This window comes from Anabrus simplex, chromosome 14 (assembly GCF_040414725.1).
Source record: "Anabrus simplex isolate iqAnaSimp1 chromosome 14, ASM4041472v1, whole genome shotgun sequence".
Lineage (NCBI taxonomy): Eukaryota > Metazoa > Arthropoda > Insecta > Orthoptera > Tettigoniidae > Anabrus > Anabrus simplex.
In genome coordinates this window covers 55,772,197-55,796,631 of record NC_090278.1, presented here as the reverse complement: position 1 = coordinate 55,796,631, position 24,435 = coordinate 55,772,197, and the positions used below count along the sequence as shown (strand labels likewise).

General features: G+C 42.3%; 1 protein-coding gene across 1 annotated transcript in view; it reads left to right on the top strand.

Annotated features, from left to right (window-relative positions):
* The first annotated feature begins 514 nt into the window (after positions 1 to 514).
* Positions 515 to 24,435, top strand: part of LOC136885586 (ATP-binding cassette subfamily C member 4) — a 174,734-nt gene continuing 150,813 nt past the window's right edge. The window contains exon 1 of the mRNA XM_068230337.1: positions 515 to 865. Within this exon, the coding sequence (XP_068086438.1) occupies positions 792 to 865 (74 nt within the window). The 5' untranslated portion in view covers positions 515 to 791. The remainder of the gene's footprint in view (positions 866 to 24,435) is intronic.

The window sequence follows — 24,435 nt, the reverse complement described above, 5'->3', positions numbered from 1 at the left end:
CCTTAATTAAGGCCCAGGCCGCTTCCTTCCACTTCCTAGGCCTTTCCTATTCCATCGTCGCCATAAGGCATATATGTGTCGGTGCGACGTAAAGCAAATAGCAAAAAAAAAGAAAAAAAAAAGAAAACCAAACAAACAAACTATATCTCTACAAACCCAGGTACTTTTTGTTTTCTGTAGGTACATTTTGCCCCGCCCCCCTACTTCTAATTTCCATTGCCGCTACTGCTTACGGCGGCCAACTTAACTGAATAACCCTGAATAAGTTTAATTTTTCAGGTACTGGGTACTGTGCTATACGAAATTACTGTAAAAACAAATCCACAAGCCGCTAATTGCTGCTCGTGACAGCCACGATATGTTCGAATGTTGAAATGGTCTTGTTTATTATGGGATTTATCTAGCTCTTACATCTCTTGTCACTATATGGTTATACCATGACAACGCAAAAAACGGAAGAAGAAAAAAAAGTAGATCGTTCCTATCCAGTGTTGATAAGAGACCATGCATGAAGAAGCCAGGCTTCACTCTGGCACCAGATGCGATGGACTGCAGACAACCGCACAACAGCCAGCAGTCTGCTCCGGTCAAGTGCGGTACAACTGTGTGAGAAAACAAAACAATTTAGACATTTAACTCTTTAAGTGACTCATGCATATGTGAGGAAGGCAACTACAACGGCCTTAGCAACAGCTTTTAATACTCATATTTTATTTTGTGCGTGTGCGTGTGTGTGACATTGACCGTGTGTGCCTTGACTAGTGCAAATATCCCAAAATAGATTAGAGGTTATGGATGCCGGCAAGCGGGAGAGTCGACCCAACCCTGGACAGACAGCGAACCCTTTGTCGACTTTGTTTTTCTGGTGAGTACAGCATTTTGTATTGATTCATATCAGTCCATGCTCTTCCGACTTCAACTTCGAGGAATATTCCTTTCGTTTAGTGTTGCTGTAAGAACAAACAAGCTAGGCAATCATTATACTGAATTTTTGCATTACAGGTTTCAGTTGTTTTAAAAAGTGTCACGATTAGGTACTGTGGCCACATAAACTCGCATTTATTTATCTAGTATCAAGTTTTACGTTAAAGAGAAGGTATGATTGTGTTAATGTATAAAATTTATATTCAACTATTTATTAGCTTGTCATCCAAAGGCCATATTTAGATACGCATTCTATTACTTATCAGCGTTTCCAACTCTACGGAATTTTCTCATCATCTACGGATACAAGTACAAGTTGTGAAACTGTCTTTACGGATTTTTTTAAGATCAGAGATTATTACGTCCGCCTCTGTGGTGTAGTGGTCCCGGGTTCGATTCCCGGTCTGCCACGAAATTTGAAAAGTGGTACGAGGGCTGGAACGGGGTCCACTCAGCCTCGGGAGGTCAACTGAGTAGAGGTGGGTTTGATTCCCACCTCAGCTATCCTGGAAGTGGTTTCCCATGGTTTCGCACTTCTCCTCCAGGCAAATGCCGGGATGGTACCTAACTTAAGGCCACGGCCGTTTCTTTCCCTCTTCCTTCTCTATCCCTTCCAATCTTCCCATTCCCCCGCAAGACCCCTGTTCATCATAGCAGGTGAGGCCGCCTGGCGAGGTAATGGTCATCCTCCCCAGTTGTATCCCCGACCCAGAGTCTGAAGCTCGAGGACACTGCCTTTGAGGCGGTAGAGGTGGGATCCCTCGCTGAGTCCGAGGGAAAAACCAACCCTGGAGGGTAAATAGATTATGAAAGAAAGAAAAAAGAAAGAGATTATTATGATTTTAAAGTGAGAAATTAAAAATGCTCCATTGACATGTCAATTTAGTAATTCCCAGACGACTACTAAACACTTCATACTAGCAACCATAACAGCAGTGAACAAATTTAAATAACAGATCAGCAATCGGGTGCGACACTATGTCTATCTGCCACTGTTGAACTGCTGCCAACATTGTACTCAGTAGAATGAATAGATTCAAGAAAGTCTCCGTGGTTCAGGCGGCAGCGCGTCGGCCCCTCATCGTTGGATGCCGTGGTTCAAATCCCGGGCACTCTTGTGCTGGACAAAGTGGGGGCGGGACAGGTTTTTCGCTGGGTACTCCGGTTTCCCGGTGTCATCTTACATTCCAGCAACACTCTCCACTATCATGTCATTTCATCTGTCAGTCATTAATTATTGCCCCAGAGGTGTGCAACAGGCTTCGGCAGCCGGCACAATTCCTATCCTCGCCGCAAGACGGGGTTCCATTCATTCCATCCCTCACCCGGTCATTGACTGGAAAACAGGTTCTAGGTTTTCATTTTCACTATGTATATCTGCCACTGGTTGAACTGATGCCCACATTGTACTCAGTATAATGATGAGGGTGGGCGGCATCTGCCATTTGTAGGTAACTGCATGTTATTGTGGTGGAGGATAGTGTTATGTGTGGTGTGTGAGTTGCAGGGATGTTGGGGACAGCACAAACACCCAGCCCCCGGGCCATTGGAATTAACCAATTAAGGTTAAAATCCCCGACCCGGCCGGGAATTGAACGCGGTACCCTCTGAACCGAAGGCCAGAACGCTGACCATTCGGCCAACGAGTCGGGCATTGTACTCAGTAGAATGAATAGATTCAACAAATAGGGCTCTCGTGTGGCGTATAAGTGCGTAATAGACAGAAGCTGAAGTTCAGAAGAAACTTGACGAATGGAACAATACATTCAAAAATTTTGGACTGAAGATGAGCAAAACAAAGACAGTGGAAATGGCCATCAATAGGGAAGGAACAAGCTCAAATATATTTCTGGAAGGAGTAAAAATCGAATCAGCTTCCCACTTCAAGTACCTCGGAAGCACAATCTCGAAAGCCAACACTGTTAGGCAGGAAATACTCAGCAGGACACAGAAAGCGTCAAACTTCTACAGTCAAGTCAGAAATCTTCTCTGGGACTGCAAAATACCACAAAAAGCAAAAACAATCATGTACCACACTTTCTTCGTACCAATCCTCACGTACGGTTTAGAGACATGTACCCTACTAAACAAAGACTTCAGTAGAATCCAAGCAACTGAAATGAGATTCATTAGAACCATGAACCAGACAACCAGAAAGGACAAGATCAGAAATGAAGTGAATAGGAAAGTAGCTGGTATTGAGGTTCCTATTATCAGTGTCATAAAGAAACGCAGACTTCAATGCCAGAAAATATTTTGACCCTAATCTCATAGGAAGGAGACATCAGGGAAGACCAAGAAAACTCTGGATAGAGACTGTGGAAGAGAGAGGACACGAATGGGAGGATGTACTGGAACAGAAGATGTATGAAGACAGAAGGAGATGGCGATCGCTTGTACACCATACCCGAGAAATTGGAGTTGGGAAAAGATGATGATGACTTGTTCAGCGATTTCGATACAGTTTAATAACAATAGGGCGATTTTTTTGTAGAACTTGTTTTTAATTTCCATTAATCTTCTTTCTCGAGAATGAGTATATTGAGTTGAAAGTTGACATTGTAGGAACTTGATAAACATAATGTTAGATATTGATGATCCGACCCCTTGGCTAATTACGAGCGTTGAGGCCTTCCGTTCAGAAGGTCCCGGGTTCAATTCCCGGCTGATCGGGGATTTTAGTGGCGTCTGATTAATTCTTCTGGCTTGGGGACTAGGGGTTTTGAGTTTGTCCCAACACTCCACCGCAGGGACACGCATTAGTGCATACCTACATCCTTCCACATAGGATTGGAATCAGGAAGGGCATCCGGGCGTAAAACTGGCCATATCCACATATGTGTGATACAATTCGCACCCGCGATCGCACAGGTGCGGAAAAAGCGGTAGAAGAAGAATTATTATTAATTTCGTGTGGCTATTTCTAGCCGAGTGCAGCCCTTGTAAGGCAGACCCTCCGATGAGGGCGGGCAGCATCTGCCATGTGTAGGTAACTGCGTGTTATTGTGGTGGAGGATAGTGTTATGTGTGGTGTGTGAGTTGCAGGGATGTTGGGGACAGCACAAACACCCAGCCCCCGGGCCATTGGAATTAACCAATCGAACCCGGGACCCTCTGAACCGAAGGCCAGTACGCTGACCATTCAGCCAACAAGTCGGACAGAAGAAGAATGTTAGATATCGATGATAGCAGCATCACCTAGCCGAAATTACTATCCTTGTTTTTATTCTTAAATACAAAATTCGGTTCGTATTGCCCTGCCACCAGTATGTCACATGATGTTAAATATATTTTTACATTTTCCGTTACCGCGCGAGTTGGCCGTGCGGTAAGGGCAGTTTTTCAAGGTGCACAAATAAAAAATCGGTAGATTGTACGTACCGCCTCTGCGGTGTAGTGGTTAGTGTGATTATCTGCCACGCCCGGAGGCCCGGGTTCGATTCCCGGCTCTGCCACGAATTTCGAAAAGTGGTATGAGAGCTGGAACGGGGTCCACTCAGCCTCGGGAGGTCAAATGAGTAGAGGTAGGTTCGATTCCCATCTCAGCCATCCTGTAAGTGGTTTTCCGTGGTTTTCCACTTCTCCACCAGGCAAATGCCGGGATGGTACCTAACTTAAGGCCACGGCCGCTTCCTTCCACCTTCCTTGCCTGTCCCATCCAATCTTCCCACCCCTAACACAAGGCCCCTGTTCAGCATAGCTGTTGCGGCCGCCTGGGCGAGGTACTTGTCATCCTTCCCAGTTGTATTCTCCGACCCGAAGTCTTACGCTCCAGGACACTGCCCTTGAGGCGGTAGAGGAGGGATCCCTCGCTGAGTCCGAAGGGTAACGGCTGATTCGTGAAGGAAACTCTTAATTATAATTTTGTACCCATTCTTCGAGTAATGTCACTATTGTTTAATACCCTTGTGGTGGGCGACTAAAAGGAGCCCCAGTGGCTTTCAACTTGGGAGCGTGGGTTGGCGTCGACGGGGCTCTTAGCTGAGCCCTGGCATTGCTTCCACTTACTTGTGCCAGGCTCCTCACTTTCATCTATCCTGTCCGACCTCCCTTGGTCAACTCTTGTTCTTTTCCGACCCCGACGGTATTAGAACACTCAAGGCGTGGGGAGTCTTTCATTTAATCTCCCCCTTCGTCGCCCTTGTCTTTCTTTGGCCGATACCTTCATAACTCAAAGTGGCGGATTTCTTCCATTTTTCTCTTGTATGGAGGATGGTTGCCTAGTTGTACTTCTTCTTAAATCAATATTCATCCCTCCTTCAAACCCCATGGCACTACAGTCCTTGTAGGGCCTTGGCCTACCAAGCGACCGCTGCTCAGCCCGAAGGCCTGCGGATTACGACGTGTCGTGTGGTCAGCACGACGAATCCTCTCGGCCGTTATTCTTAGCTTTCTAGACCGGGGCCGCTATCTCACCGTCAATAGCTCCTCAATTCTAATAACGCAGGCTGAGTGGGCCTCGAACCAGCCCTCAGGTCCAGGTAAAAATCCCTGACCTGGCCGGGAATCGAACCCGGGTCCTCCGGGTAAGAGGCAGGCACACTACCTCTACACCACGGGGCCGACCAATATTCACCACCACCACCACCACCACCACCACCACCACCACAAATACCTTTAAAATATCGAAACAATGTAACGATATTGAAATATCGAATATCGATAGAAAATATATCGATATTCACTTATATTGATAATATCGCATTATTCCTAACTGTTCCCATCCTCGCAACACATAGTTTTCCATACTTCAGACATACCATCCACCCTCTTCGGAGGGTCTGCCTTTCAAAGGCTGCACCTGACTAGCAATGGCGATACGCAATTATTGTTATTACTACTACCCTCGTCAGAGCCCAAAAAAAGTCTGAGTTGGCGCCACATTAAAACAGTAGCGAAAAAAAAAGTTATTTACAGTAGAGCATTAGTTTTCGAGTAGAAAATACTTTTTGTTTGTTTAATTAACCAAGGCCAAAACCTCAAGAGCAAGCAAGATAAGGTGTTCTCGAGCTTGTTTTAATCTTGAGATGATAAAAAAGGGGGACACTATTTTACGGTGTAAACTGATCTAGCCCACGTGTTATCAGACTCGCAATAAGTGTGTCATGTGGAAAGGTAAACTACCCTTTGGAATATTTTATTTTCATTTTTTATTTTTTTATTTAGCATCAGCAACAGCACAACACGAATTACAAAGATCTGTATACGAGGGTCGAGTCATAAGTCATAGCAACTATTCTTTTTTTCTCGCCAACAGGAGACAACACGGAAAATCTAAGATATGAGGAAAGTGCTGCCAATGCTGCGGCAAGTATTTCTTCTGTAGGCTTACCGTAAAGCAGGCTAACGCATTTATGCCATTTTTTGACCTTGGATACGTTGCGTACGTACTATATATCCTCCTAGATAATAAATCAAATACTCCTTAGTAAGACTGTGGCTATCACTGTTAAGTAGGCCTAAATTGTTCTCACAGTCCGATAAGAGGTGGTGGTGGTGGTGGTGGTGGTGGTGGTGGTGATTATTGTTTTAAGAGGAAGTGAAGTCTAGTGCTTGCCTTATTTTATTTTGTGGTTTTTCTGCTACAGCCTTCTGTCTTCTTAGGCAGTGTTCTCATTTGATTGATGAATGATGTCAATGTCAGTTCTAATTTGGACTCACAATTACTACCCGATGACAGGGCAAGTTTTGTTGGGATATAAATAGACTGTAACATGTGTAAATTCAGAAAATCTATTGTTGAAGTGTGGTCGCCACAACTTAATGATCGCAGTATATCAAAGTGCCGTTCTAGTGAATCTTGATTAAATTTGGCTGTGAGCACATATCCATTTTTTCATAAATACTCAGATGCATGTATGGTGCTTTCAATTTTTACTCTAGGCCAGGGCCTCTCAGGGTGCATGCGGTTGGTGCATGCACTGTGCACGGTGCAAAAGACGACTGCGCTTGGTTGACCAGAGTGCAGACCCCCACTCCTCGATTTGGAGCAATAGCGCTATCTCTCTCTTTCCCCACGCCTGTATCGCTCGCTCTCCCTGTCTCCCTCTTCCTCACTTGCTCCGTAGCGTTCCAAATCCGAGCCGAGTTGAGACGAGTTGAGCCGAGCTTAACCGAGTAGCCCAGAGACGAAGCGTTGGTCCGAGTCGAGCCGAGCGGGAGCGATACACAGTGCACGGAGCTCTTGCGCCTCCATTTGCACGCGTGAGATTTTGGGAGTTTGAGAGGCCCTGCTCTAGGCATTCAAGAGTTCTTTCTGAAGCAAAAGTATTTTTCTTCCCACTGAGGTTATCTCTCCATTTTATTAAGGTTTGATGCCCTATTGAATCTTTATAAAGAGCCCCTGCTGGTGTAGAAGTGTATTTAATACATCTATTGGGATATTCAATTGCCTAGTGAATGTTTCTGTCGGTTCACTGTCTTCAAATCCCTCTGAGTTTATCTGCGTAAAAAACTTTATGCCTTTTGAAACAGAATTACTAAATAACTGAAAAGCTAGTCTCACGATCATGCTCTGAATTGAAGCGGGGTCTATATATTTGCAGACGTTAGCTTGTGGCAAACTTTCAAACCTGCAAATTTATGGAAGTTATCCATTTCAAAAACCTGTCTATAGATTTGCCTTTTGTCGTGGAAATTATTTCTGATGCACTTAATTATATGTACAGCATCTGAAAAGGCCCAAAGTCTTCTACTAGAATCAAAAAGATAAGAAATAGAACACACGACCTTCCCTTCCTTTCCATTTATTCTTAAACATTTCGACACCTTTTTATTAGACTGACTTCCGTCTGAGGTGAAACCAATAATTCTGGTGCCAATTTGATCCAGTTGAAAGACCGCCTGGATTAAAATTCGTGACAAAATATCACCAGGTGTCGAATTTCGGCTTGCATACACAACCGGTTGAATCCAATTATGCAATAGGAGCACAGAAATGGACACAGGCGCATTATTTGAGAGTTTATTTTTCCCGTGTTCTTGGGTGTGTTCTCCTAAATTTACGAATCCATCAATCTATAAACTGAACCTCTTCTCTTAGTTTTACTTCATCAAATATGAGAATTCCCGTGTGATTGTTTTCGCTCTTCTCATCGCAGAAATAGTTCTCAGTAGCACTAATGCATGGATGTTCACCACGTAAGGGCACTTAAGATCTTCAACTAATTTTCGCAGATGAGTCTCCGAAGGAAGGGGAAGCATTTCATGCCTTTAACAGTGTTTACAGCCCTTAGTTGATTTCATTGTAAATAAGAGAGTATCTAAAAGGAATTCAGTACCCATTCTTCGCTATGGAATTCTACATTGTATACAAAATTCTAGATGAAGTCGTATACACGTTGTGAATACGATTTTATTAAACTACATGATAACATAGGCACTTCAAAATTAAATTTTAGGTGCCTTCCCCTAAGTACCATTTCATCTAGCGTGAATAAAATTATTTATAGCGTAGACTGTAGAGTTTTAATCCCCAACTTTACATTTTCATTAAATTCTGTTCATCCATTTTATCGTGGCTTGGCACTGATAAGGCCTTAGGAACAAAAATACAAATTCATGAATATCTCTATTATCATAACCTTTACGGTAAAAATGTATAACACATAAATGATTGGAGATTTAAAACCAAACCAAACCCCACGGCACTACAGCCCTTGAAGGGCCTTGGCCTACCAAGCGACCGCTGCTCAGCCCGAAGGCCTGCAGATTACGAGGTATCGTGTGGTCAGCACGACGAATCCTCTCGGCCGTTATTCTTGGCTTTCTAGACCGGGACTGGAGATTTAATGCTATATAACTGAAGTTATGTTGTAGCGTATTTATCCGTAGGACCACTAATAACAGAGATTTTTGAGAATTGAATTTTAGGCTTTCCCCTAAACTACCATTTCACTCAATGTGAATAAAATTATTTATAGCCTGAATTGTAGTGTCTTATTCCCCGATGTTGCGTATCGATTTTCATTAAATTCCCTTCAGCCATTTTCATGTGCTGCGCGTACGTACATACATACATACATACATACATACATACAGAAAGACATGACGGAGAATTAAGAAATACATTTCCTTCTTACTGTGGATACGACAGATGCAAAAATACCATTCTAATTCTGAGGATTGTCATCATTTTCTACACGGTAGTACCGCTTGCTTCTCCTCCAAACCGTGTCGCTTTAGTAGTAGAACCTCCAGGAAACAACTTTGTAATCAACAACTCTACGAAGAGAATGTTTCGGTATCGGCTTGTCATGAGATGGTTGTTGTCACAGCGGCTTTTAGCTCTAACAAGTGGCGTTACCATAACGACCGGCTACACCCACTCGGGCACCGGAACGGAACAGGCCACTGACGTATATTGTGTATGGAAGGCGTCAGCAAGAGCGTCAGTCCATTAACTACAGTCCTTTTGAGGTGGAAAGACTTCGGTAATAGTCTGAAATAATAATAATAATAATAATAATAATAATAGCCTTGCTTTTGCAAATGACGTCGCTCTCCTAACTTCCTTTTCTGAAGTAGCTACTCAACAAATTAATCATCTGCATGAAAGCGTAGTTAAGATTGGTCTCAAACTCTCCTACACCAAAACCACCTCATTTCTAACATCATGCATGCTCCACCACATCTTCTAACTACCCACGGTAAAACCTTGAAAGTGAAAAGATTCCAATACCTTGGGGAATGGGTTCAATCCAACAATTCTGAGAAGTCCACCGTCTTTGAAACAGCCTTCCGACTCCCTCAAAACATACGTAACAAAAAAGAGTATCTCTCGAAATGCAAAAATTAGACCTTATCAAACTGTAATTAGATCTGAAGCATTATACAAGTTGCTTTCCGTCGCACCGACACTGATAGGTCTTGTGGCGACGGTGGGACAGGAAAGGCCTAGCAGTGGGAAGGAAGCGACCGTGGCCTTAATTAAGGTACAGCCCCTACATTTGCCTGGTGTGAAAATGAGAAATCACGGAAAACCATCTTCAAGGCTACCGACATCGGAGTTCGATCCCAGTATCTCCCGAATGCAAGCTTATAGCTACGTACGTGACCCAAACCGTACATCCACTTGCTCGGTATATACTTCTTCTTCTTCTCCTTATTATTATTATTATTATTATTATTATTATCATCATCATCATCATCATCATCATCATCTGTTTACCCTCCAGGTTCGGTTTTTCCCTCGGACTAAGCGAGGGATCCCACCTCTACCGCCTCAAGGGCAGTGTCCTGGAGCTTCAGACTCTTGGTCGGGGGATACAACTGGGGAGTATGACCAGTACCTCGCCCAGGCGGCCTCACCTGCTATGCTGAACAGGGGCCTTGTGGAGAGATGGGAAGATTGGAAGGGATAGGAAAGGAAGAGGGAAGGAAGCGGCCGTGGCCTTAAGTTAGGTACCATCCCGGCATTCGCCTGGAGGAGAAGTGGGAAACCACGGAAAACCACTTCCAGGATGGCTGAGGTGGGAATCGAACCCACCTCTACTCAGTTGACCTCCCGAGGCTGAGTGCACCCCGTTCCAGCCCTCGTACCACTTTTCAAATTTCGTGGCAGAGCCGGGAATCGAACCCGGACCTCCGGGGGTGGCAGCTAATCACGCTAACCACTACACCACAGAGGCGGCTATTATTATTATTATTATTATTATTATTATTATTATTATTATTATTATTATTATTATTATTATCCAGCCCTGTGGTATAGAGGTAGCGTGCCTGTCTCTTATTCTAAGGCCCTGGGTTCCTTTTCTGGTCATTTCAGTGATGTTAATTCTGGACTGGGGAATAGGATGTGAGCTCGGGAGTGCCCGTTTTATGGGAACATATACGGTCAGGAAAGAAAAAGAAGAAGCAACTGGATCTGTTTCACAAAAGGAACAACTTCACCCATTTAGAGTTAGACAAGATTTCTAGGAAAGGGTTGAAATTACTTGACTTTCTGAAAATAAACTGCACCGAATTTGTTTCTTCTAGAACTTCGATTTACTTTGTTTTGGCCTCTAATCAGGCCATCGTTAGAATACTCTTGCGAGGTGTGGTTACCTTCTCAGTAGTATTTAATACGAGACTTGTAAAGAATCCAAATAAGGTTCATGAAATGGATCAGTTATAAAAGTATGGAAAGCCTCCGTGGCTCAGACGGCAGCGCGTCGGCCTTTCACCGCTGGATACCGTGGTTCAAATCCCGGTCGCTCCATGTGAGATTTGTGATGGATAAAGCGGAGGCGGGGCAGATATTTTTTCCGGGTACTCCGGTTTTCCCTGTCATCTTTCATTCCAGCAACACTCTCACGAATTTCATAGCATATATCAGTCATTACTAAATCACATTGGGAGTGGCGACCCCATCGTACTAATAGAATATACGTGATTCATTCATTACATTCCTTACCCGGTCAGTGACTGGAAAACAGGTTGTAGGTTTTCATTTTCACAGAAGTTTAGGTATTTCTCTCTCTTCGTCCAATTACAAGTCCTTTTGCGAGACTATGAGCATGAGGACACTGCCGTTGCGTCGCCCCATTTCTTTACAAGTGTCTGAAAAAGTGTCATTGTTGGAGCTGTTTCAAATACATGTTCCTCGCCGCAGTACTGCGCAATGTGCCTAGGTGGTGGTGATTACTGTTGTTTTAACAGGAAGTACAACTAGGCAATATATAACACTAATCAGAGAGAAAAAATGGAATGGATCCGACACTTTGAACAAGGGCCACGAAGGGGGTGAAAAATGAAAGTCTCCCTAGCCGTCGGAAACCTAATAGCGTCGGGGTCTGAAAAGAACAAGAGTTGTCCAAGAGAGATAGGATAGATGAAAGTTAGGAGCCTGGCACATGTAAGCGGAAGCAATGCCAGGCTCAGCTGAGGGCCCCGTGGTCGCCAACCCTGGGGCTTCCATGTGCCTAAAGTGACAACTGTGGCTCGGGCTAACTCATGGCTGCCGAGGGCGCTAATATCACTGAATGAGGTGGGTAAATCAGTAGACGTTCTTTCACTCTAAAATTAGACGTGCCCTAACGACCTCAAGAATGTAAGGCCCTCTCTGTAAAATTTATAAATATATGTATATAAACGTCTCTAGATTTACTTTAAACTTGGTACGAGATTTTCTGAAGCTTTTAGTGCACAGTGAGAACATGACGCTACTGACCTAGTGTGCATAGAGGAACACTGGTTTCTATGATTAGTAATAATAATAATTTCGTATGGCTATTTCTAGCCGAGTGCAGCCCTTGTAAGGCAGACCCTCCGATCTGGGTGGGCGGCATCTGCCATGTATAGGCAACTGCGTGTTATTGTGGTGGAGGAGTGTTATGTGTGGTGTGTGAGTTGCAGGGATGTTGGGGACAGCACAAATACCCAGCCCCCGGGCCATTGGAATTAACTAATGAAGGTTAAAACCCCCGACCCGGCCGGGAATCGAACCCGGGACCCTCTGAACTGAAGGCCAGTACGCTGACGATTCAGCCAACGAGTCGAACTCTATGGTTAGTGGTGTCGGGGAAATAATGATGATGCTAATTTCTGATAGAGCCTCTGCCCCAAAACATAGTATTCATGTCTAAGATGTCCACTCCTGTTCCATATTAAGTGGTGTCTTGACTTTCAGGGACACTAACTACGTCATTCATCCGCTTTATGGTCCTCGCAGAAGTAAACTGTGGTTGGTTTTCCACGTAGCACTGCAGATTCTGTGACTATGCTCTTGATATCAACAGGCACGGAAAAATGTACAAGCCTCCTAGCTTCAATATTTATAACGGAAGAGAGAGAGGTTCATGGCCCTATGAAACATATAACGTCACTAACCATGCTACATGTTGGTTATATAAATACACATTATTCATTCATACAGTTCTGGGAGAATAGCGGAAGTATTGTAACCTCGCTCTCAACATGGGAATCATATGAATGTGTTAATTCAGTCGCCAGAACGGAGCGAGTAACTAATTTCAGAACTAGCTGTAGTGCACCTTCTTTCTTTCTTTCTTTCTTTCTTTCTTTCTTTCTTTCTTTCTTTCTTTCTTTCTTTCTTCCAGTATTCAGTAATCGGGAGATAGTGGGTTCGAGCCCCACTGTCGGCAGCCCTGAAGATGGTTTTCCGTGGTTTCCCATTTCACACCAGGCAAATGCTGGGGCTGTACCTTAATTAAGGCCACGGCCGCTTCCTTTCCATTCCTAGGCCTTTCCTATCCCATCGTCGCCATAAGACATATCTGTATCGGTGCGACGTAAAGCAAATAGCTTTCTTTCTTTCTTTCTTTCTTTCTTTCTTTTTTCTTTCTTTCTTTCTTTCCTTGGGGCCGATGACCTTCGATGTTAGGCCCCTTAAAACAACAAGCATCATCATCAAGCTTTCTTTCTTTCTTTCTTTCTTTCTTTCTTTCTTAATTCATTTACCCCGCAGAGTTGGTTTTTCCCCCGGACTCAGCGAGAGATACCACCTCCACCGCCTCAAGGGCAGTGTCCTGGAGTGTGAGACTTGGATCGGGGGATACGACAGGAGAGGATGACCAGTACCTCACCCTGCCGGCCTCACCTGCTATGCTAAACAGGGACCTTGTGGGAGGGACAGACAAGGAAGAGGGAAGGAAGCTCCCCCTGTGGATGGGGGCGGTAGAATAACACCCACGGTATTCCCTACTTGTCGTAAGAGGTGACTAAAGGTTTCCCCAGGGGCTCTGAACTTTGGAGCGTGGGTTGGCGACCACAGAGACCTTAGCTGAGTCGAATTGCTTCCACTTACTTGTGCCAGGCCCCTCACTTTCATCTATCCTATCCGACCTCACTTGCTCAACCCTTGTTCTTTTCCGACCCCGACGCTATTAGGTTTGCGAGGGCTAGGGAGTCTTTCAATTTCACGCCCTTCATGGCCCTTGTCTTCCTTTGGCCGATACCTTCATTTTTCGAAGTGTCGGATCCCTTCCCTTTTTATTCTTTGATTAGAGTTATATAGAGGATGGTTGCCCAGTTGTACTTCCTCTTAAAACAGTAATCACCACCACCACCACCACCACCAGGGAAGGAAGCTGCCGTGGCCTTAAGTAAGATACTATCGCGGCATTTGTTTGGAGGAGTAGTGGGAAAGAACGGAAAACCACTTCGAGGATCGCTGAGGTGGCTATCGAACCCCCATCTACTCACCTGACCTCACAAGACTGAGTGAACCCCGTTCCAACCCCCCCCTTTTCAAATTTCTTGGCAGAGCCTGGAATCGAACTCGGGCCTCCTGGGGTGGCAGCTAATCACGGTAAACACTACATATAGAGGTGGAGCGGTGACAATTTACTTTTTATAATTGCAGCAGTGATGTCGTCTAAAGGTTATCAGTCAGTCAATCAATCAATCAATAAATCAATCAATCAATCAATCAATCAATTTTCATTTAGGACTGTCGCCCAGGTAGCAGATTCCCGATCAGTTGTTTACTTGATTTTTTTTTTTTTTTTAAGATTTCAAGGAACTGAGATTTATCGAACAATTCCCTCGATAAATTATTCCAAGCCTTAACTCCTCGTCGTATAAATTAATATTTGCCCCAATTTGTCCTCTTGAATTCCAAGCTTATCTTCATTTTATGATCTTTCCTACTTTTAAAGACACCACTCAAACTAATTCGTCCACTAATGTCATTCAACGCAATCTCGCCACTGACAGCTCGGAATATACCACTTACAAGGAGAGGTCAGACCAAAACCGACTCCAATCCTAGACCATAATATAAAAAAACATGGCGGCCGAAGTAGCCGGATTGCTGGTGTTGGCTAACACAAAAATATCACGTACATATTATATAAACGGCGGTAAATTAACATGATAAATGTAACATCATAGAGAAAATCACTTTCACACGTATGAAAACGCTTCGCCAACAAGAATCACATATATTCTACTAGAAAAGAGATCAACAAGCTGATTATTTAGAAATGTCAATTCGTCAAATAACGCTTTTCCTTAGATTTTACTTCGCTGGATAGATGAAAATACATGATAAAACTGTTAAAATGATACTTCTAACATCATTTTGAATGTTTCAAAATAAATTAAGGTACGAAATTCCTCGATTTATTCGCTCTCATGAGAACTGTGAAACACACAACGAATAGGAAGCACACTCGAAATAATAATGTTATTGGCTTTACGTCTCACTAACTACATTTATTACGGTTTTCGAAGACGTCGAAGTGCCGAAACTTAGTCCTGCAGTAGTTCTTTTACATGCCAGTAAATCTACCGACACGAGGCTGACGTATTTGAGCACCTTCAAATACCACCGGACTGAGCCAGGATCGAATCTGCCAACTTGCCTTAACCGTCTGAGTCACTCAGCCCAAGTACACCCGAAGTGATTATGTTTACCCAATGAACGGCCCTGGTAATGTTAGCATAATGTTGACATATGGCATAACAGCACTTCACACAATGATGGTAACCTTAGTAATGAAACGTTCAGACACTAAAGATATAATAGGTTTGTACTCATTAAAAAACATGAGTGCAAAAACTCTATTGACTAAACATTGATATTTAACCACATGCATGTTCTATTCCGCAGGAAACTTAAGAATAGTTGTATGAGAGGCATTGCCATAGTTAGATTAAAACCTGGTCCACCTAGTGCACTCATGTTCTTTAATGGGTAAAAACACGATCAAAACAAGCATATTCTCACATCACTGCGTATAATTACAGATCGTATGTGTCCACTGACTCATATAAATACACTCCCACACTTATATTCTACAAAGTAACTAATATTTATCGTCAACTTTCATAAAATTACACAGACTACATACGATAACAACAAACCAAAACAAACCCAGATTTCCAACAATTCCGGCTACTCAATTCGCCATCTTTGAACGATCGAGAGTAGCATTAAGGCCTGAGGATTGGAGTCGGTCTTGGCCAGACCCTGCGTCCAATCGACTTCAACGAGTTTCGATGTACCTGTTGGAGGACACTCAACAGTAACTCGTGTAAAAGGGTGGTTTTTGTTTTGTTTTGTTTTTGTTTGTTTTTTTCTTGCTAGTTGTTTTACGTCGCACCGACACAGATAGGTCTTATGGCGGCGGCGATGCGATAGGAAAGGCCTAGGATTTGGAAGGAAGTGGCCGTGGCCTTAATTAAGGTACAGCCCCAGCATTTGCCTGGTGTGAAAATGGGAAACCACGTGCGTAAGGGTTTAGGTCAATACGCTTTCGTTTTCGAAAAACATTGAGCTCAAATGTCATGACGCGAGATCCGCTTCGGACTAAGTGGAGATGATAAAAGACTGTCCCGCCTCCGCTTTGTCCAGCACAAATCTCACATGGAGTGGCCGGGATTTGAACCACGGAACCCAGCGGTGAGGGGCCGGCGCGCTGCCACCTGAGCCACGGAGGCTCTAATAATAATAATAAGAAGAAGAAGAAGAAGAATAAGAAGAAGAATAAGAATAAGAATAATAATTTGAAGGTAAGTTTACCAGGCAGAAGCCTAGTGTACCCACTCCGCTCGCTGTACACGGAGGCTCCACGGCAGGTGATGGATGCTCTTTTAGTTTTAGTTCACGGGATTGCCGATAGGAGCGTCTTTACGATCTGCGAACTGTAACCAACTGTTATGGAAATATCTAACGAAATGTGACGGTAGGTTAGAACCACTAAATTAACTTTTTACTTGCCGTGCGGGCAGTATGCGCCGCGGCGGTAGTTGAGAGCCTCTCGAAGGAAGTGTAATACGCCCCTCTCCCCCAAAGGGGGCCACTGTTCTCATGACAGAGTTGGGCATGGATTTGCAAAGATAGGTTACGGCTACTAAATTACATTATTAAGACAGCCTTTAGCCGTGTTTTAATTTTGCCCGGGTTGGTGACGGAATCAGCGAGTTAGGAATTCTGGGAATGACGCCATGTCGGCGAATGGCTGTGCTCGTAGGTAATGGTCAATGGCGCGTGAAATCTTTCATTAGGTTATAAAAGTAAATATACCTTTCTGGGTGAGTCCCTGGCATTGATAATGAACACATCTCTCTTCTACATAGATTTTAAGGTATAATTCATATATATTTCTTCGCGAAGTTGTGTGTTATAAGCTGGAGTGAGTACACCAGATTTGTACCATCTCCCAAGACGCTCGTACCAGACCCAAACCTCTGAAGTTTGAAACTAATTGTTGTTTTCTCCCGTAATAGAGTGGTTAATGTCAGAAACAGAAACTTGCACAATTCTGGTAATGCATCTACTGCCCACTTGGACTTTTTTTTTTAATACTATCAAGAACAGTACATTAATAATACTCCAGCTGAATGATCATTAAATTTGACCTTGCGCTTAAGTCGTATTGTACTGTACTTCTCTCTCAAGGATTTTTAGTTCTGAGATAAGGAAGAAATATTGTGTGTTGAGATAAAAATTTAGATGTGTAAATATCAGTTGTTAAAATAGGCTGAAGGTCAGGACAAGGAAGAATATAATGTTCATTGCATGTTGAATTGTGTAGCAGTTTTGAAATTCCCAAAACCTTTTCGCTTAAAGATATAGAACAAGTAAAGCAGAGCTATTTTTTTTTTATAATCAACAGGTTATTTACCCAAATATAGATGATTAAATAAAACATAACATACAAAAAATACACCTTAAATAAATAAAACTAATTTCCTAAAATAAATAAATGGCGTATGGCTTTTTGTGCCGGGATGTGTCCGAAGACTTCGGCTCCCCAGGTGCAGGTCTTTTGATTTGACAGCCGTAGGCGACCTCCACGTCGTGATGAGGATGAAATGATGATGAAGACGACACATACACCCAGTCCCCGTGTCAGGGTAATTAACCAATTATGATTAAAATTCCCGACCTTGCTGGGAATCGAACCCGGGATCCCTGTAACCAAAGGCCAGCACGCTAACCATTTAGCCATGGAGCCGGACTCCTAAAATAATTGCCAAGTTTAATGTAAATCTAGAGACGGTTATATACACTTATTTTACATTCTTGACGTCGTTAGAGCACGTCTAATTTTAGAGTGAAAAAACGTCTACTGATTTACCCGCCTCATCCAGTGATTTTAGTGCCCTCGGCAGCCATGAGTTTGCCCGAACCACAGTTCTCACTTTAGGCACATGGAAGCCCCAGGGTTGGCGACCACGTGGCCCTCAGCTGAGCCTGGCATTGCTTCCACTTACATGTGCCAGGCTCCTCACTTTCATCTGCCCTATCCTATCCAATCCTATCCGATCTCACTTGCATGATATTTTCCGACCCCGACGCTATTAGGTTTCCGACGGCTAGGGAGTCTCATTTCACGCCCTTTGTGGCCCTTCTCTTTCTTTGGCCGATATCTTCATTTTTCACCACCACCTAGGCGCATTGCGTAGTAAGTTACTGCGGCGAGGAACATGCAATGGAAACAACTCCAACAATGACACTTTATCAGACACTTGTAAAAAAAAAAAGAGGGTCGCGGTAGTGCAGCAACTTAAATTTCCCGGCGGTTTGTCCTATCTTTCACGTGTATTTATTTCTCTGTTACTCGAAGTAAAAAGCGACGAAGTGGTGAGGGCAGGCGTAGCTGTATACAGATCAAATCAGTTGATATACCAACTCAAATTTAAACTCCACAAGAGATGTTCGAACAATCAGGCGGAGCAATTCGCCATAATAAAAGCTTTGGAATCGTTAGGGTAGAGGATGTCTGGTTCCACAGGGTCGAGAATTTTAACCATAATTGGTTAATTTTGCTGGCGCGGGGGCTGGGTGTATGTCTCGTCCTCATCATAATTTCATCCTCATCACTCAGCGCAGGTCGCCTACGGGAGTCAAATCTAAAGACCTGTATCTGGCGAGCCGAACTTGTCCTCGGACACTCCCGGTACTAAAAGCCATACGCCATTCCATTTGGGTAGAGGATGATGAAGATAAAAAAAAAGGAACTATATACATGGACAGTAGAATAACAATTGACTCCATAGTGGTTTACAAAAACCATAACCACCTAATTGAGATAATAAAGAAAACTGTAGCAGCACTTAAAATAAATAATTGGAGCATGAAATTGAAAGGGGGTAAGGCACATATAGGTGTACAAGGCAATGGGCTGGCTGATAAACTAGCAAAGGAAGCAGTAAAATTAAACAAAGTAAGTTATGACAAATTATGCATCAACACAGTTAAAGTAACCTCAGGAGAGAGCCCTCTGTGGGGGGGGGGGTGATAGAATAACACCCACGGTAACCCCTGCCTGTTTGATCAGCTCTGATGTTGGACACCTACGGTGAACATACTCGGGCTGTCGGCAAAAACCGGAGATTTCAAGTAATCATTGTCGGCATATGAGGCTTTTTCTATATATAATTGTAATATATTACGTATTTTCGTAAATCTGATAAGTAAAGTACGCCAGTTTGAAAAAATGACTTCCTGCCTTTCATCATGTTATGGTAAATTATGTTACATTTTTAAGGATAGTTTTCTGAATGGTGCATCTCGTTAGGCTTCATTAAGTCAGTTATAGTTTGATATAGCTTGAGCATTTAGAAGTGTTGAACAATTTGGTGTGTGTGTGTGTGTGTGTGTGTGTGTGTGTGTGTGTGTGTGTGTGTGTGTGTGTGTGTGTGTGTGTGTGTGTGTGTGTTCATATACTAGCTGATGTACCCGTGCTTCGCTACGGGATTCTAAAGAAAAACTGTCTTTCTGGTTTTCCTAATTACAGTTACTTAACTTAGGCCATTACAAAAACGTCAGTAGGAATTTAGGGATTAAAAGCAATGTTACCATATAAAATACTCGCTGAAATGAAAAACCGCACATTTTCTCACTTTTAACGAACAGTACTACGGTGCCGATCTATCATTCCCAAGTTCCAGTGCTGGTATGACCAGGCCGCAGACAGCCGTGAACACTCCTCTGCCATTGTTCCGTTAAATATACACACTGCTCATTCCAATCAGTGCCTCAGAGTAGGATTCGAATAGCTCGAATGCTATGATGAACAAGTGAGTTACGTACCAGTAGTATCCGAAAATGTATGCTTCAGAGGAATGGCATGCTTAAGAAGAAATTTATCTAACTCCCCAACTACCTCCCGCCAATATTCGGTACGACCGGGAAAGTTGGCCATGATGTTAGGGGCGCGCAGCTGTGAGTTTGCATTCGGGAGGTGGTGGGTTCGAAAACCACTGTTCACAGCCCTGAAAATGGTTTTCCGTTGTCTCCCATTTTCACACCAGGCAAAGGCTAGGGCTGTACCGTAATTAATGCCAGGGCCGCTTCCTTTCCACTCTTAGCCCTTTCCTATCCCATCGTCGCCATAATACCTATCTATGTCGGTGCGACGTAAAGCAAATACAATAAATACTCGGTATACAGCAGAAACCCCACCTATCGGACTTGACTGACAACAGAAGACACAAAGCACATCTGAACAAACAATGCTCAGTCTACTGTAATGTTATTGTTGTTCAATGCTATGAGCTTTCTGTATTGTAGGCCTTCACATTCAGTTTTCTTTCGACTCTGTGATATTAGGGCGTCTTACGAAATTATTTATAGCGTAGACTGTAGTTCCTTATTCCCCTACATTACATAACGATTTTCATTAAATTCTGTCTACCCATTTTCTCATGAGTTGGCGCTGATATGGACTTTGCTTTTTTTAAATTTTTGCTATTTGCTTTACGTCGCACTGACACAGATATTTCTTATGGCGACGATGGGATAGGATAGGCCTTAGGAATGGGAAGGAAGCGGCCGTGACCTTAATTAAGGTACAGACCCAGCATTTGTCTGGTGTGAAAATGGTAAACCACGGAAAACTATCTTCAGGGCTGCTGACAGTGGGGTTCGAACCCACTATCTCCTTATTACTGGATACTGGCCGAACTTAAGCGATTGCAGCTATCGCTCTCGGTATATGGGCTTAGCAACAAAAGTCCAAATTCATGAATATATCTGTTAATATAGCCAGTTCGGTAAAAATGTATAAGACATAAATGATCATAAATTTAATACTATATAACTTTAACAATGTCGATAGGACCATTAATAACACAAAAATTTAATAATTAAATTTTAGGCCTTCCCCTAAACTACCATTCCACTCAGCGTGAATAAAATGATTTATGACCTAGATTGTAGCGACTTATTTCCAGACTTTACATACCAATTTTCATTAAAGACTTTTCAGCCATTTTCTCGTGATGCGTGTAGACAGACAGACAGACTGACAGACAGACAGACAGACAGACAGACAGACAGACAGACAGACAGACATTACGGAAAATTAGAAAGTACATTTCCTTGCTACTATGGACGACCAATACAGAAATACCATCCTTTTTAAATTCTGAGCAATGTACAGACAAAACTCTTATTTTATATATATAGATAATAGTGGCTGATAACCTATATGTTACTTTGTTGTGTGCGCCTTCATGCATGATAGGGGCTGATAACTTAGATGTTAGACCGTGTAAAACAATAATTATCAACATGCATAACTATCACCTAATTGTGAAAGTCTGCGAATACGTGTGATAGTGGTGATGAGAGTTTCACCTAGACGCAGAACCTTGAAGCTATCAGCTGTATTCTACTTTCCAATTGTCTTTGAAGATAATTATTCTAGGTGTAATGTAACCGACTGTATTATTATCGGCAACGTTCCTTGATTTGTAAGGCTTAACCAGCAGATTATTAGCATGGTAAGAAATGGAGGTTATTGGTATGTTTTGTCGAGTTTATTATTTCCAGAACTGTAAATATATTTTAAAAACAACTTATTTTAGACAAATATTACGGAGAAAAATTTAAACTTATGAAATTAGAAGACAAGTAACTAGAATAGAAGAATAGAACTAGAAGTAACGCCTATTAGTAGAGGGGCTGGGCGGGTTCTAAAACACCTTGTACTGAGTCAGCACTCGAGGTCATTGACCCCTAGTAGTATACCTATGCGGGTTCTGACCCCGAGGACATTGACCCCAGTAGTAGTGCAATGTCAATTCGCGGATTTTGCATAAGAGAGCAAGCCTGACCTCACAGTCGCCATTTGGTGGGGCCTAACCTCACTTTTACAGGCAGATGACCTTCTCGACGGCAACAGTCGCCATCTTGGAGGGGCCTAACCTCACCTTATCGGATGATGCCCTTCCCGATGAGATCTTGAGCAGAAGGGCAATGTGGCTTCTCGCGACGCCATCTTGAGTAGTAGGGCAATGGCGGATTCGCATAAGAGAGCATGCCTAACCTCGTAGAGGGGCCTAACTACACAGGGCTTAGTTTTAAGGTTAGATGCCCTTCCCGACGCCATTTTGGAGGGGCCTAACTACACAGGGCACAGTTTTGCGGTCAGATGACCTTCCCGTCGCCATTTTGATCCTCGAACAGAACGAGGCACATATGGCCTAACCTGGTTCTATGGACAAATGCCCCCATCCCGACGCCATCTTGGAGGGGCCTAACTACACATTCGCTATTTTTGGCCCAGTTTTACGCTCACATCCCCTCCCGTTGCTATTTTGGAGGATCTAACTACACAGTCGCCATCTGTGACTTTAAAAGAGGTCAGCTTAACGCTTTATGTCTCCATCCGTCAGTGACGAACAAATCTAAACATGTATAACTATGACGACGTGATCTTATGCTTAAGGCTTTACGCCTCCATCCGACAGACTGTCTCCGACGGGACTGAGCACGTGCGGTAGTAAGCTTATTCTGTTTTTAATATGCAACGATGACGTCGACATGGCTATCCATGTTTATTTATTTATTTATTTATTTATTTATTTATTTATTTATTTATTTATTTATTTATTTATTTATTTATTTATTTATTTATTTATTTATTTATTTATTTATTTATTTATTTATTTATTTATTTATTGCACACTGCAGGACTTAGTGTCCCAATTACAGTGTCAACTACGTCAGATAATCTACAATTAACATGGTGATACTTATATCTAAACTATATTCTACAATTTTATCTAATCTCCTATAATATTGATATACAATATTAAAGTATTTTTCTTGATCGTTATCATTGTTACTCTGTAGTAAACTCAAGCCTTTATAGATGGTATGAGCGTGAATATTTTCGGTAGGTGTAAGGAGGCAAGGGGAATGCCGAAAGTATAACATTTTGAATTTAATGAAATACTTATTGTATAAGTTTTTACAACACTAAACAAACTACTACCGGTTATACAACAGCCTTAGCATGCTTCCAAAATTGTAATGCCCCTTGCAACATTCAAATTTTACAAAACATTTATTGTTTACGAAATTATTTTTAAAAATATATTATACTATGTATGTTATGCTTTACAAAGAAGTTAATGCAGTTCTTACCTTGTTGTTAATAAGGTTCTATGTTTATAGAACATCTTAATAGCCCACTTACTTGTGTGATATAAATAAGATGTTGCGTATTAGCATGCGAACAGCATGCACATTCACAGTTTTGTTTGTTATCAAGAAGATTGTCTGTAATCTTATAGCCTTTTTTCTTTCTGTTCCATAGTGCACGATGTAGAAGCACACACTAATGTTCATGATAAATGGCTATCCTTATTTATAGTCTTGTAACAATATTCATTAGCGGATGGTAAGTAACATCACTCATATGAATAATAAAACAATAGGTTGTTGTGTTAGCAGGAATGTTTTCAGATGTTTCAAATTCTAAACGAATATCAACGGAGATTCTTTTATAGATTCTTCATAATAAGAGCAGTCTATAACTACAAACGGTGCTTTATTTTTAAAATTTTCAGGTGAAAATAGTGGATGATTTTCTTTCTGATAATACGATGATTGGAATTTACAAAACATATCATAGAGCAACCCACATTTATTTTTCTCAAAATTAATGTCCTTGTTTTCGTATGGATACGTAATTCCTTTGAGATAAAATCTAATATTTCTTAATTTACAGCGGTCAGACTGTGAGGTATCTTTTTCATGGTTGAATTTACGATGCGTCTGAAATCCAAAAATAATATACAAAGGCTTTTCAATAAAACGTGACGTTTTAATAGCCCAGCTATGCTTGTTTGTAGGTGGTAACACAGCATATGCATGCAGCTCCCAACTTCGAAAAACGTATAGATAATGGTGTACCATTTTCTACAGTCTTGAGAAATCGAAGTTTTTCTCGAACAGATAATGTTACATATGGAATCCTCCACAATATACGATGAAGTGTAATTTTCGAGTTTACTGGTGTTTCTGCTGCTTTAAGTGAATTGTAATCACTTCAATCACGAATCAGAATTATTTCTTGTATTGCGTTGATTATAATACGTCTAAAGTCTTCTGCGAAGCCAATAATATGTTTCAATGATAACATACCTGTAAAAGTTCCGTCCTCATTAATCATCCAGTTGTTAGTAGCTTTTGGACACCATCCTGCCATCCGTAAAATATCACTTTCTTCATCACAAAAGGAAGGGTAGAGTTTCATTGCACTTGTAATACCAAAATTCTTTGATCTATCTATTTCCACATTATTCACTTCATGTCACGCT